This window comes from Malania oleifera, chromosome 1 (genome assembly GCF_029873635.1).
Source record: "Malania oleifera isolate guangnan ecotype guangnan chromosome 1, ASM2987363v1, whole genome shotgun sequence".
Lineage (NCBI taxonomy): Eukaryota > Viridiplantae > Streptophyta > Magnoliopsida > Santalales > Ximeniaceae > Malania > Malania oleifera.
This window is the reverse complement of record NC_080417.1, coordinates 68,711,556-68,728,187: the sequence shown is the minus strand read 5'-3', so window position 1 is coordinate 68,728,187 and position 16,632 is coordinate 68,711,556. Positions and strand designations below refer to the sequence as shown.

Below are 16,632 nucleotides of genomic sequence, written 5' to 3'. Positions count from 1 at the left end.
GTCTACGTATGTGTATGCATGGGTGTGTATGCATGTGTATGGGTGTAGTAATGTTATAATACACGCATATGCATGCACATGTGTGTGTGTATACATAAGAGTGCATGCGTGAATGTTTAAGTAAATAGATGTGCATTTGCACGAAAATGCATGAATAAGAGTGCACATCGTGTGTTTGTATGAGTATGAAAATGCATGAATGTCTAGATGAATGGTAAATGTATGCACATGTGTAGTAATGTTATAATACATGTAGAAGTGCATGCAAACATGTTTTCATGAGCCAAGCTTGTTCAGGACATTATGCTTGCTTGTGACCACTTGTCTTCTATGCATGGGATGGATTACTATCACCATAAATAATAGTATAGGTTTTATGCTTTGAGTGTGTTTATGTTTTAGTGTAAAGTGGAGCATGACTCCTCGAACAAGTTGATATTTCCTAGTGCCAAAGCTAAAATAGCATATAAATCTCTTTAGGGGAGGGTGAGTGTTCCTCAATCTTGTAAAACTCACTAGCATTGTTAATCGTGTTTAAGATAATTGCCTGCCTCACTAAAAATATATTGCTCACAAAGGCATTTGTTAATGAATTATGTTCTTCAATGTTTGCCACTTACTTGCCATTTACTTTCATAAATTGCTTACTACTTCCACTTCTCATTCAATTGTTGTTAATGTGTTTCTATGGTAAACTACGATAATCTTTGGCTGACTAGTTAAGCAAGAGCACTTAACTTGTGCCACACAACCCTTCACAAGGTGTGAAATACTCGGTTCATGGCAGTTGGTATCAGAGTTTGGTTAATTGCTATGTGAATTTAGATGCCTTCATTGAGGGATTGTGTTATGCGTTAGCAAGAGACCATGCCAACCAATACCGAGAGAATTGAGGTGCTAGAGGCACAAGCTGATACAACCAACAATGTGGCCATGGAGATGGTCAAATTTCCTGAACGTGTTGGCGCTTTGGAGGGATCACAAAAACATCAATAGACTTCTATGGTGGAAATGTCAAAGGACCTCCGCCATATGGTATAAACTTTATAGGCCTAGATGGCAAATATAATTGCAAAGATGAACCTGATGGTTCTTGCTATGGGAAACTCTAATGCTACAAAGTATAAAGGAACCAAGGTGCCAAAACCCAAAATGTTAGGGGGTGCCCATGATGCCAAGGAGTTATAGAATTTATTATTTGATGTGGAGCAGTACTTTCGTGCAATGAGGATAAACTCTGAATAGGTGAAAGTAACCACTACAATAATATACTGGGTTGGTGATGCTAAGCTATGGTAGCGTACCAACCTGAATTTGAGAATGGACACTATGTAGTTGATTGTAAGGCAGAGTTGAAAAGAGAGCTCGAGACCCAATTATTTCCTAAGAATGTTGAGTACAATGCTTTACACAAATTGAGAGACCTTAAGCACAATGGGTCAATTTCGAAGTATGTGAAACAATTTTCTACATTGATGTTGGAAATGCAGGACATGTTAGAGAAAGGCAAGTTGTTCTATTTTCACGAGGAGTTGAAACTTTTAGCAAAGATAGAACTTTATCGACAAAGAGTTCAAGACTTGCCTACCACACAAGCTGCCACAAAACACTTGACTGATTACGTTGAAGAGAGTTCCACAATGTCTAAAGAGAGTGGCAAGAGTGGAAACAACGGAAAGTTTTTCGAGAATGGCAAACCCAAAAGTGGGGGTGGGGGGGGGGGGTCAACACCAAGACATCAATTTCAAAAGAAGCTTCGTCGTCTTGATCATTCAACACACCCAAGGGTAAGAGTAAGACAACAAGCTTGTTATACCGAGGCCCTTGTAGAGTTGTTGAGTACCCTCACAAGTCATCACTAAATGCCTTGCAAGCTTCCATTATGAAGGGGGCACTACAATATGATGTGGATAAGGAGGAAACCCTGAGGATGAGTGCAAGCGGTTAGTGAACACATTGGAGAGGCAAACAAAAGAGACAAAAGTTACCCTGGCTAAAGGGTTGATGTTCGTAGACTTATGGGTTAACAGGAAAAGCACCATGCTATGGTTGATATCAAGGCTACTCATAATTTTGTTTCATACAAAGAAGCGTAGAGACTCAACTTATCTTTAGAGAAGGATTCAAGACGTATGAAAGCGGTTAAATCCGCAACTTAGCCTACTCTAGGGGTAGCCAAGCAAGTGATTGTGAAGTTTGGACAATGGACGAGACTCAAAGATGTGCAGTTGGATGATTTCCAAGTGATTCTTGGAATGGAACCCTTGAGGGGGACTAAGGTCGTATCAATGTCATTTGCTAGTTCCCTTTGTCTTATAAGAAACCAACCTAGCATGGTGCAACTCGTTGCAAAGAAAGGAGACAGTGAGAAGTTTCTTTTAGTCATGCAACTCAAGAAGGGATTGAGGAGGGATGACCAGACATATCTTGCCATGCTAGTGCTAGATAAAGATGTAGGCCAAGAGTAGGTGCATGCTACCATCCAAGATGTGTTGAATGAGTATAAACTTGTGATACTAGACAAGCTACCTTACAACTTGCCTCCACAGCAAGAGTATGAGATTGAGTTGTTATCAGGAGTGAAGCTCCCTGCTGAAGGGCTATATTGGATGGCACCTCTAGAGTTAGCAAAGTTAAGGAAACAACTTGATGAATTATTGGAAGCGGGCTTTATAAGTCCTTCTAAAGCACCATTTAGAGCACCGATGTTGTTTCAACGCGCACTCAACAAGGTAACTACGCACAACAAACACCCTATTCTACTAATTATTGATTTGTTTGATCAGTTAAGTCATACAAAGTACTTCACCAAACTTGAGCTAAGGTCAGGCTATTATCAAATGAGGATAGAAGATGGGGATGTACCAATGACAACCTATGTGACACAGTATATGGCATATGAATTTTTCATGATGCCATTCGGGTCAACAAATGGGCCAGCGACATTCTACACCTTGATGAACCAAGTATTTCATGAGTACCTAGATAAGTTTATCATGGTATACTTAGATGACATTTTTGTCTACAATTCCACTTTAGAGGAACATAAAGAGCATCTACGAAACGTACTTGATGGGCTGAATAAGAACAACCTTTATGTGAAGAAAGAGAAGTGCTCTTTCAGTCAACAGAGCGTTAAATTCCTTGGTTATGTGATCGAGCACGGTCAAATCCAAATGGATATGGAAAAGGTGAGAGCTATTCAAGATTGGAAGATCACAATGATAGTGAAGGAGCTGTGGTCCTTTTTGGGTTCGCTATTTATTTTAAAAATTTCATGGAGTGGTATTCAAGAAGAACAGCTCCTTTGATAGAACTGCTAATGACTATGGGCGGAACTGGACAGAGAAGTTCTAGGGAGCCTTTGACAACTTGAAGGATGCCATGATGCAAGACCCACTACTTACTCTTTCAGACATCATGAAACCCTTCGAGGTACAAACAGATGCATTATACTATGCCTTTGGGAAGACTTGTTATAGGTTGGGCATCCTATTATGTATGAGAGATGTAAGCTTAGTAAAGGTGAATGAAGATACGCAGCTCAGGAGAAAGAGATGCTACTAGTGATACATTGTCTTCATCTGTGACGGCATTACCTATTTGGGTTGAAGTTTGTGGTGAAAATAGATAACTCGACTATTAGTCACTTCTTTACACAGTCTAAGTTATCACCCACGCAGGCCTGCTGGCAAGAATTCTTGGCAAAATTTGATTTCTTGTTTAAGCACAAAGTAGGGCGACTGAACCAAGTCGCAGATGCACTAAGCAGGAAGGCTGAGCTTGTGGCCTTATAGATGGTAACACATTGAAGCAGGGGCAGCATCAAATTTTTGTAGCCATTGGAGTATTTAGGAGAAATAGAAAAAAGAAGGAAAGGGAAGGGAGGAGAGAGGAGATACCAGAATGGAACTCATGTCCAACTCCAATTCACATTTATCAATAACTACCTACATCATGGCTTTCCACACTATTTATAAGAAAACCTCTAAACATATGAAATTACTCACATACCCCTAAAACTATATTGCATTACAAACATACCCCTAGATACACAATCACTACAAACAAGCCCTCAACATAAATAATCCTAATACAAGAAAACTACACACACTTGAACAACTAACTTTGGGTTTCGGACCCAATAAACCATTCACCTTATTCTTTGACATAGGCCTCTTAATTCAGTCAAAATGATACATCCAAATAGCTGCTTCTCGTCCTATATCAATTCCCTCCTCCTGAAAAGAACTCGACTCTATCGAGTTGGGGAAAGTACCAAGGAGTCCATCACCATGAATAGAGTCATCTCGTTTCATAAGAAAGGAACCAACAGTACGCTACAACTTGGTGAGTGGAAGAATTCGTGATGGCATCAATTGATACTTCTTTTTGTTAATGGAAAGGGAATAAGAATTCTCACATTCATCATGCTTCACTTTCCTACCAAAAAACCATGGTCGGCCCGAAAAGATATGAAAAATTTTGAGAGGAATATCACATTGCACTGCCTCCATAATGGAACCAATCTTGAAGGTAAGTAAGTAGCGAGCATGGACCTTCAAGTTGGTATAATTCACCCAAGCAATTTTCCATGGTTCGGGAAGAGGTTCAACTTCCAAATTTAATTTCTTCACAGCTTCTTTAGAAACTACATTTGTGCAACTATCGGGATCAATAACCAAAGTACAAAGTTGCTTTTGGCATACCATTTGAATTCGAAAGATGTTGGTTCGCATGCAATCCTCTGTCTCTTTAACTTTGTGGGATGAGAGCACATGTCAGAGCACTTAAACAAGTTTTCAAATTTCCATCATCATCTAAGTCACTTGGAATTTCTGTTTCAGCTTTAACTACTTGAGTATCATCATCCACATCTTCTTCTTTTTCCTGCAACAATCATGAATTGGTTAGGACACTGTGCAGCTCGATGTCCAAAACCTTGACATTTAAAGAATTTGAGTGATGGTTGGTTCTTAGAAGTTGTTCCCGAATGCTCAGGAGTCTTCCAAGAGGTATTAGTCTTACAATTTACCTAATTGCTCAATTGTCTTCTCTCGTACAACTCCACTAGTACTCTTCTCAAACCAAAGGTCTGATGTAACTCTAGGAGGATTGTGTTCCATGCCCTCCCCAATCTGAGCGGCAACCTGTGTTGCATCCCCAACTGCAAAAAGACGACATGCAACAAGTTTGGAGGCAGTCGCTGGCTTCAACCCTTTTTTGTACAAAGCTATTATAATGTCCTCTTTCCATTCTATATCAGCACAAGAAGCCAAATGATAGAATCTACTAGTGTACTCTATAACTATATTATTTTTCTTTCTTCAAATCAAAGAGCTGGAGATGAACACGCTGCTGATAATTGGGAGGCAGAAATTGCTCCTGCATGGCTCACTTCATCTCATCCCACGTTGTAATCTCACCAAATCTCCTTCTTCTAAAGGTCTCTCTTTGTTTAATCCACCAAATTCGAGCAACTCCCTTCAATATTGATTCAGCAAAGTACAACTTTCTAGCCTCATTCATGTCATACCATCGGAAATAGTACTCCAAAGAATACACTTAATCATCAAATTCATCACCATTAAAATTTGAGATTTCTAGTTTAATTCCCTTACTCAAATGATCATTTCAGCTTTCACACAACTCAAAAGCATGAGGGACAGCAGCTATTCCACCATCTTGTTTAGTAGGAAATTCCATGGGCCTTTTACCTAAGGCTGCAACTTTGGTTGTTAGCCTATTCAAAGCACCAATAATAGTCTCCAAAGCATTTTCCATGCTTTGTACCCTGCCGGATAACATCTCCACTTTTTTTTTTCTTTAAACTGAGATGTCAGAACAGAATAATGAGATGAGAGAGTAACAGAAAGATTAATGGAGATAATGGAAGAAGAAGAAGAAGAAGAAGAAGAAGTGGTTATTAGCCTATTCAAAGCACCAATAATAGTCTCCAAAACATTTTCCATATTTTGAACCCTACCGGATAACATCTCCACCTTTTTTTTTATTTAAACTGAAATTTCAGAACAGAATAAAGAGATGAGAGAATTAAAGAGAAGGAAAGATTAATGGAGATAATGGAATAAGAAGGGAGGATTAAAACACAACAGAGAAGAAGGGAGGATTAATACAGAACAAAGGGTGAGAGAACTAAACAGAGAAAAGAAAGAAGAAGAAAAGGAAGAAGAAGAGAAGAGGAGAAAAGTGAGGGAGAATGGGTGGACTGAAAGCTAGAGAACAACAAGAGAAGAAAGAAGAAGAGGCGGCAGATAGAGAGAGAAGTTACAGAACAGAGGAGAGAACGAAGAAGAAGAAGGAGAAAGGGAGAAGAATAAGGCAAAAGAGGAGAGAAGGGGGCAATGGGGGGGATTGAAATGGAAGAATGAAGATCAAATTTGGGCTCTGATACCAAATGATGCAGAGGCAGCATCAAGGTTCTGCAGCCATGGGAGAATTTAGAAGAAATAGAAGAGAGGAAGGAAAGGCAAGAAAGAAAAGAGGAGATACCAGGGGGAAACTCACATTCAATTCCAATTCACATTCATCAATAATTGCCTACATCATGGCTTTCACACACTATTCATAAGAAAGACTCTAAACACATGAAATTACAAACATAACCCTAAAACTACATTGCATTACAAACAGTAGAATACACAATTACTACAAACAAGCCCCCAACATAAATAGTCCTAATACAAGCAAACTACTCACACATACTTAAACAAGTAACTAACTAAGCACATTTGGATTTCAGACCCAATAAACCATTCATCCTATTCTTTGACATAGGCCTCCTAATTGAGTCGAAATGATCCATCCAAATAGCTGCTTCACATCCTACATCACATGCTTGACAATAAGGTTACCACAACGATGCGAGAGTGCATCAAGGAGAACCTTGCCAAAGATTCAGTTGCCCAAAACCTTATAAATCTAACGAAGGAGGACAAAGCGTGGCAGTTATGCTTTGAAGATAGATTGTTGATGACACATGATAACCGGCTCTATGTGCCTTGAGCGAGAGATCTAAGAAAAACACTAAAGAGAAAGTGTCATGACACCATGAGGATAGTTCATCCCAGATGGCACCGCACTTTGGTATTGTTGAAACAAAGGTACTACTGGCCACAGATGCATGATGATGTGGTCAAGTATACTCGAACTTTTCTTACGTGCCAACAAGACAAGATGAAGCGAAAAAAGACTATAGGGCTGCTAAAGCCCCTTCAAGACCAACAAGACCATGGAAGAGTGTCTCACTTGACTTCATCACTAGTTTGCCTAAAGTGGGGGATGCAAGGTCTATACTTGTTATAGACAAGTTTTCAAAGTACCATACTTCATACCCACACCAAAGTGTTGTTCAAAAGAGGAGACAGCACAATTCTTTTTTCAAACACATTGTGAAGTATTGGGGTGTTCCCTAAGATATTTTCAGCGACTTCAAGATACATTGGCAACTTTGAGATAGAACTTTAAAGAATCCTTAAGTCACAACTTGCACCTCTTCGAGTTACGACCCACAAATAGATGGACAAACGAAGAGATTCAACAAGCTACTAAAATTGCACTTTCGTCATTTTGTCTCCATCAATCAAAAGAATTGGGTGCAACTACTTGATGTGGCTTAGTTTTATTTCAATGCCCAAAATAACTCAACAACCAACAAGAGTCTTTTTTAGCTTGTTCCAGGCCAACAACTATTGTTACCTCACATAACGGACGAGTTGTGCAAAGGAAAATGTCCAAGAGCATACATCTTCACTAAAAAATGGAGACAGAATGCAAAGATTGCTCAAGAAGCTTCCAAGCAAATGAAGGAATATTGGGGGAAAAGAATGTAACACTTCAACATGGGTGACTTGGTGCTTGTTAAGCTGCATCTTGAACAGATTAGGCCACTATGAGGTTAAGATAGGAGACTAATTCGCAAATATGAAGGACCAGTCTCTATCTTGGCTAAAGTTGAGAAGACCTCTTACAAGGTTGATCCTCCTGCTTGGATGAAAGTGCATCCTATGTTTCACATTAGCTGCCTTAAGCCATTCAACACCAACATTGAATATCCAAGAAAAAGTTAGTCAATTAAAGCAACTGAAGATGGCGCAACCTGACAGAAGAGAAGTTGAAGTCATCCTTGCAAACAAAGAGTTCACATAATTAAGAAGTGACACAAGTTCTTAGTGAAGTGGAAAGGCCATTGATATGAAGAAATCAGTTGAATTTCAATAGAAGACATGCAACCATTCATGAACCAAGTTGAAGTGTACCTAACATCAAAGTCTATGAGGATGTCGCCACATAGGTGGGTGAGAATGTCACAAGCCAAGCTTGTTTAGGGCATTATGCTTGCCTGTGACAGCTTGTCTTCTATGCATAGGACAGGTTACCATCATGCAAATACTAGTATAGGTTCTATGCTTTGAGTGTCTCTACGTTTTAGTGTAAAGCAAAGTATGACTCGTTGAACAATTGATGTTTCTTAGTGCTAGAGCTAAAATAGCATATAAAGCTCTCTAGGGGAGAGAGAGTGTTCATCAATCTCGTAAAACTCATTGCCATTAATAATCGTGTTTAGCCTACTTGCCTCCCTCACTAAACACGTGTTGCTTATGGAGGTGTTTATTAATGAATCATGTTGCTTCAATGTTAACCGCTTACTTGCTATTTGCTTTCATGAATTGCTCACTGCTTCCGCTTACTTTTCATTCAACTACTATGAATGTGTTTCTAGGGTAAACTACGGTAATCTTTGGCTGACTAGTTAAGCAAGAGTGTTTTATCTAGTGCCGCACTGCCCTTCACAAGGTGAGAAATACTCGGCTCATGACATATGAGCATACATGCCTGTGAATGTTTGGGCACACATGCATGCAAATGTTTCCATGTAGGAGAGGATTTGCATGCATGCATATGTATACATGCATGCATGGGTGCGTTAGCATGCATGTGAGTTTGCATGTGTGAGTTAATATGTGCATATGTATGTCGAATACGATAGTTTTTAACATTTTTAACATTACTGTTCTTATAATTTTAAGTAATGTTATTGGTATTATAAATAAAATCCCCAAAAAATGTGTTCTCAGGTCTTTAAGTGTTTGTTCTTGTTATTTTCATTGCCATGTTCAAAAATTCAAAGAAAGTTCAAAAAGGAATAGACTAATATTTGAATGCATTTTTCTTGTCATTTCACTCTCTATACCTCCATTGTGGCATATTTTGCATGCGTGAGAAAAACCCCAATGATTGGAAAATTAGGGGCGGGGCATTTAGTCCTCACCTATCTAATTCTGAGCTGGCATTTTGTCTACTTCAAATACTTTGAGTTATCTCAATGATTTACATTAGACCAATCACTTTGAGTTATCTCAGCGATTGCATTAGACAAGTCTTTTGCTTGGTTTACGCATTTGCCCTTCTATTTGCATGTTCTGTTAATGGTTATTTGGTCATTTAGCATCATTAGTATGTGTTACAAGTATGTTTGTAAATGTGAGTTAGTAAGGGCATTATGGTCATTAGCATTGTACTTGACATAGATTATAAATAGAGGGAGATACTTATCATTGTGGTTAGGTCTTCCATTTTACCCAATTATTCAACATGGTATCAGAGCATGATTCTGAGACATAAACCCTAAATGTTACAACCACCATCCAACTGAAGCCTAAAACCTTAAATTCACTGCATGTCTACCACCATTGAAGAATTTCCAACAACACTATAGCGCTAGAAAACAGAAAGCAGCTGCTGGAAGTCGGACCCGTCACTAGAAATTTCCTGGGTGACGCTGCCAATTCATGAACACAAAATCTACAATAGATTTTGTCAAAACAAAAACACCACAGTGACCCACAGACACTACCGATTTGCCCCCCACTGAAATCCCATCTCCAGACAGTGCCATATGCACCGGTCAAAGGCTGCCAGGGCCAACCCCATGCACCGGCGCGTGAAGCAACTTTCAGGCATATTTTTGGCCTGAATTTGTCTAGCAATACTCACATCCCTCTATAAACATACTAATGAAGTTTTTCATGATGTTTTTGTCCAAAGATATCACCTTTTTTCATTGCTCATGTGCAGCACCCAAGGAATGGTTGTCTATTGCTCCCCAAAGCTGTTTGTTAATGGTTATTGAGTTTATTGGGTCTGAAACAGTGGTATTTGCTGTGTTTTTTATACAATGTTCTAATTCCTTCCATAGACCATAATATCAAGTTGTTGGGCATGTGTTCTACTCAAAGATCCAATCTTTTTCGCCCATGCACTTGTGGTAATCCATTAGTTGTTGTTTGGTGTTAGTAAAGGCCATTGGTGAGTCTATTGGAGTAGTGTCTGTGTTCATAAGCTGTTTTTGTGAGACTTTGGCAGCATTATATAAGATTGTTGGTGACTTATCTGTGGTAGTTTTGGTGGTTCACCTTGTTTGTGGTTGCTCCAATTGTTCCAGTGCTGTGTGTTGGTTTCTTGGGGTTGTGTCTAAGTTTGTTGGTGCTGTGGCAGCCTTGTACTGCTTTATTTGTGACTTGTTCATGGTGGGTCACCTTGTTCCTGGTTGTTCTAATTGATCCAGCAATTAATTTGTTATCATTGGTCAAAGAGAGCGAGTGTTGGGATGAATTTCGCAAATTCCAAAAGTATGGTTCCCTCGTCAATCACTTGTTTGAGTGAACCGTGTATTATGACTATATCAGAAGAGGAGTATTCAAGGTTTTCTATAGTATCAATCGTCTCAACAAACATCTTATCACATTGCATCTTTTTGCCTAGAAAGGTAATCCTACAGTTTGCATGTCATTTGGTATCTTTCCCAATAGTCCTTGGGTCATTGATTCTGTTGCCACTGACCATATCATAGGTGCAACCAACTTCTTTTCTACCCTTTAGTATACTAAAAATCTACCTCAAGTTACCCTTGCAAATGTGTCCACAATTGCAGTTAAGGGGATAAGAATAGTAAATCCTACTCCCTCCATCTCTTTTCCTTCTGTTTTATACATTCCTAAATCCCATTTCAATCTCATGTTAATTAGTAAGCTTACAAAGTCACTAAATCATTCTATCATTTTCTTTCCTGATTATGTGGTTATTCAAGATTTAAAGATGAGGAAGACAACTGGCATAAGATGTGAGGCTTGTGAACTTTACTACTTTGAGTCGCTTTCTCCTCCCATTGCTTGCACAACCATTGTTGCACCACTTCAAATCCATTGTCGCCTTGGTCATCCGTCCTTAGACAAGTTGAAACAGCATATTCCTACATTGATTTTTGCATCTAATCTTGAGTGTCTCTTGTCAATTGGAAAAACATCATCATGTTCCCTTTGCTTCCTGGGTCAACAAATGGGCAGCTAGTCCTTTTATGCAATTCCATTTCGATGTCTAGGGTCCTAGTTGTGTCACATCAATGTTGGGGTTTCGATAATTTGTTACATTTGTTGATGACAACTCCAGGATCACTTGGTTGTATTTAATGAAAGATCGTTCTAAGTTGTTCACTATCTTTTGTGCCTTCTATTCTCAAATAAAGACTCAATTTAATATGCCAATCAAAATACTTCGTAGAGATAATGCTAAGGAGCACTTCAGTAATCAATTCAATACCTATACGAATAATTTTGGTATGATCCATCAGTCCTCTTGTGCCTACCCTGCACAACGAAATGGAGTTGCAGAGCAAAAAAACAAACATATTCTTGAAGTCACTCATACCCTACTGTATCAAATGAATGTTCCCAACGTTTTTTGGAGTAATGTTGTGCTCACAACTTGCTCCCTCATCAATAAAATGCCATCCTCTATCTTTGGTGGTAAAATCCAATATTCAATTGTCTTCCCTAAGGCTCTTTTGCTCTCCCTTCCTTCTTGTATATTCGGTTGTGTACCCTTTGTCCATCAATTAACTCTGGGAAAGGATAAGTTAGAACCTCATGCTATCAAACATATTTTTGAGGGCTATTCCTATACTCAAAAGGGTTATTGATGCTATAGCCCTACTTTACATTGATTCTTTGTCTCTACTGACGTCACCTTTTTTTTAGTCTACACCATACTACTCTAATTCCTTGAGTTCTATTGATCTTGATGAGTCCCTTCCTCTGCCTTGCCTTCTAGATCCTATCCTATTATCTATGCCCAATCCTCCTACATTTTCATCTAGTTTAAGTCCTTCTTGTCGCTTGGATCATCCCAATTTGCAAGGTAACCACACAACGACTCAAAGGAGGAGAGCCTCCTCCATGTTCTATTATTGCATCTCTAGTTCCCTCGTCAAATGATCTTGTTTCCAATGATGTTGATCCTCCTATAGCTATTCAGAAAGGTAAACACACTTGTACCCGACATCCAATTGTTATGATTTCTTGTCACCCTCGTATTATTGTTTTGTTAGTACTCTGTCTTCTGTTGCTCTTCCAAAATCTTTTCTTGAACCCTTATCTCATATGGGTGGAGGACTGCAATGGTTGAAGAGATGCGTGCGCTACATGATAATGATACTTGGGATACGGTACCTTTTCCTCCTAATTAGTTTGTGGTTAGTTATGGTTGGGTGTACAATGTGAAAGTCAATCCTGATGGTTCTGTAGCTCGTTTGAAGGTCCACCTTGTTGCTAAGGGATATACTCAAGTGCACAATTTGGATTATTCAAACACATTCTCTCCGATCATTAAACTTGCCTCAATACGTTTATTCATCTCTTTATCTAGTACTTGTCATCGGCTTCTACGTGAGTAAGATGTGAAGAATTTTTTCTTACATGGTGATCTTCAGGAGGTGGTCTATATGGAGCAACCACCTAGGTTTGTTGCTTAGGAAGAGTCAAGCTCAATGTGTCAGCTTAACAAATCATTATATGGATTAAAACAATCTCCTAAGGCATGGTTTGGCCAATTTACTGCTATGGTACTTGAGTTTGGCGTCTAATGGTGTGCTGTAGATCACTCTGTATTCTATAATCGTACTCCATTTGACAGGATTTTGCTTATTGTGCATGTGGATGACATTGTGATCACTGGGGATGATGATCAAGGCATCTAGGACCTAAAGATTTTCCTACAAAGTAAGTTTCAGAGCAAGGACTTGGGACCATTGAAGTACTTCTTAGGTATAGAAGTATCGAGATCTCGTATGGAAACCGTCTTGTCATAATAAAGGAAGTATGTTCTTGATCTTTTAGATGAGAGTGAGCTGTTGGGATCCAAACATGTTGATACACCCATGGAGCCCAATAATAATTTAGTTCCAAATATGGGTGATTTGTTGTCTAACCTAAGACAATATTGGAAACTTTGAATTATCTTACAGTCATTTGACTAGATATATCCTTCGCAACAAGTGATATGAATTAGTTTCTTGATTCCTTGAGAATAAGTCACTAGAATGCTACATTTGCATTTTGAGATATCTCAAAGTTGCACTAAGAAAAGGTCTCTTATATCAAGATCGGGTCACACTCATATTCAGGGATATACAAATGCAAACTAGGTGGGGGCACCTTTCGACTGAAGATCCACAACGAGATACTACATATTTGTTGGTGGTAATTTGGTGTCTTAAAAGAGTAAGAAACAAACTTTGGTGGCCAAGTCAAGTGCTAAGTTAGAGTACAAGGCAATGGCACACACTACACTTGTTTGGTTGAAGAACATGTTGGAAGAACTAGGTTTTACACATTCTTAGCCTATGGAGTTAATGTGGGATAATCGAGCTACTATTCCAACCCAATCTTCCATAAGCAAACAAAGCACATTGACGTTAATTGTCACTTTATTCAAAAGCTTGTATAGAAGCTCATTACAACAACTTATATGAAGTTTGAGTTTCAATCTGCTGATTTGTTCATTAAAGCCCTGCAAGGTGCTCGTGTGAAATTCACTTGTAACAAGTTAGGAGCGTATGATATATATGCTCCAGCTTGAGGGGGAGTGTTCATGGTTATTTGATCATTAAGCATTATTATTATGCGTTAAGAGTTTTGTTAGTAATAAGTGTTATTAAGGGTATTATGGTCACTAGTATTTTACTTGACATATATTATAAATAAAAGGAGAGACCTATCATTATGGTTTGGCCTTCCATTTTACCCAATAATTCAATATGTTCTATACATGGTTATATGTGTTTCTTCTTTTGAATTGATATTATACAACCAATCTGATGAAAAAACTCGAAAGTGAGGCAATGACGTCCTTTCGAGACTCTAAAAGTGATAATAGCCTCCGCAATACTGCAGCTATTAAAAGGTTGATAAGTTAATTAAATATAGAAGAGTAATAATTCCTCATTGAATAATCTCTAAAGGTAATCATAGGCTTATCAATACCATTTCTAGTACGAGCGTGTAGGGGGCGTTGATACTTTCTCCTCACATAAGCATACTCTCAAACCCTACTTTGGTTGCACGAACTAAGACTGCTGGTTCTTGGACCTAAGTTTAACTTAGAGATCAAAATAGGTGGAAACCTAACCATACCTAAGGCTCCATTTGAAAACCCATCATCTCATTCATTACTCACTGTCACCATCCAAGTCAAGATAATTGAGGCTCGCCCCCGATCCAGGACACATTGACACTAGGGATTAAATTTAACCATTAAAAATCCAAATAGCCTTTCAACACTTAGAAATTCCACCAAAATCACAATCTCACTACCACGGCTCTTGTCTAGAAACACGTTGGAGCATACTTCAATAGACCTATACATAAATGCTTTCGTATGGGGTGCTTATTAGCTACCCTAGCACTTAATTTCTCAATTCCTTTCAAAATATTGGAGCATAATTTTGTAGATTCATGCATAAATGCTTTCAACACGCCGCCTCAATGCACTTGAAATATTTTTTTTGAAGGACCCAAGTCTTAACTATTTTGTGGAAGCATGGGAGTCAAACCTATTAGCACAACAAGATGCTCCCATAAGTAAGGTTCCAATTCCAAAAGGGGTAGAGATAGTCCTCCAAATTCTTGTCACTGAAAATAATAGTGCGCCCTTCAGTTAGGCTTCTCAACAAATTGCCCTAACATCACTTTTCTTCTAAGCTTATGTATTTGCAACCCTCCCCCCATTCCCCCTTCCCCCCCAAAAAAAAAAAGGAAAAGGAAAAAAATTTAAACCCAAGGATATATTTTCGCAATCATCTGACATAAAAACACAGCAAACAGCAAACATATAATTAATAATTTTTTTCTACAACCATCTGACGACTGACACGAATATACACAAAAAGCCTGATTAATTATTAATAATTTGCAATACGCATATCTGATCATACACTCACCGAGCACATGTAATCAAGAAGTGCCTCGTTAGCTTCTCCATCCTTGGGAGGTGCATCAATCTGGACGCCTACTGCCTCCTCGCTGAAATCTGGATTCATGACAAAAGTTTTAATATATACAGCTCGAGAGATCGAGAGAGAGTGAGAAATTGAGGTGAACCTGTGATGGCGGCAACTTTGGAGCCGGGCTTGGCGTGAATAGTAATGGCGACTGACGAGGGAGGTACAAAACGGATGCACGACGGGAAGTTGGCGTTTTCTGAGTTGGGAGACTGAGTTGACTCGGTGGCCGATTTGACCTTCCCTTTGGTCTTTTTGTTCGGAGCCATTTGACTTACGTTCGATTTCCGACCAAGCAATGCAAGCTAGACGGCGGTTAACCGTTCAGCTAGCGAACTAGCGATAGGCACGCCAAGCCAAGCCGAGGCAAAAAGCTTATCCGTCATCTCCAGACTCCAGCCAATTCAAAATGATTCTCTTCCATTAATTAAAAGGAGTTTTGGATGAGGAATTTTACTTGAGAAAATATAAGAAAAAAAAAGAATAAAAAAATGTTTTATTATATTTTTATATAATATGATTATAATTTTTTTAAAAGTTAAATATTAATCATGTGTTTTAAAATATCATTCATTAATTTACCATATATATTTTATTTTTTTTATTTCTTCATAACCAAATATATGAGTAGATATTTTATATTTTGTTTTTTTTTTTTTTTTCATATTTTTTCAAGTTTCATACTGTAAAACTTAAATTTTTGTTGATCGATTTGATTTTATACAATATTTTGATTAAATTTATGTAAATAAAAATACAAAATATGAAATTCACGTTTCCAAACACAAAATTAGGGTTAGTTTAGATTAAGGAATTTATTTGAAAAATTGAAAAGAATAGAGAAAAAAAGAAAATTTAGTTTTCATTATATTTTTTATCTTTATTATATATTATATACTATAAAAAATAAATTTATGTTCTAATTTAATTAAAAAATAAAAAATAAAATAATAATGTTGAGTAAATTAATTTTTTTTTTCACTAATTCTACTATACATTTCATTTTCTTTTTTCACTTTTATTGATAATTGAACATGAGAAAGTAAATTCCTTCATATTTTTCTTTTCTTTCCATTAAAATTTTCAATTTTCAAATGGGTCTTCAAGAGTCCTCCATCAATTTTTTTTTTTTTCTAATTCAACCATACTTCTTTAATTGTGCTTAATAATAAATTATTTTTAATTAAAATGTTTAGAAATAATGGGTATATAAGTAATTTAATAAATTAGTTTTTTTTTAAAATCTTATTATTATTCAAATTAAAAACTTGTCATAA

The 16,632-nt window shown here is 37.8% G+C and overlaps 1 protein-coding gene across 1 annotated transcript in view; it reads right to left on the bottom strand.

The window, feature by feature from the left end:
- The window catches only part of LOC131154361 (uncharacterized), a 33,072-nt gene extending 17,275 nt beyond the window's left edge, over positions 1-15,797 (bottom strand). Inside the window, exons 1-2 of the mRNA XM_058107078.1 lie at positions 15,456-15,797; positions 15,296-15,384 (exon numbers count right to left, since the gene is read on the bottom strand). Of these exons, the coding sequence (XP_057963061.1) occupies positions 15,296-15,384; positions 15,456-15,624 (258 nt within the window). The 5' untranslated portion in view covers positions 15,625-15,797. The remainder of the gene's footprint in view (positions 1-15,295; positions 15,385-15,455) is intronic.
- Between the last annotated feature and the right edge of the window lie 835 nt (positions 15,798-16,632).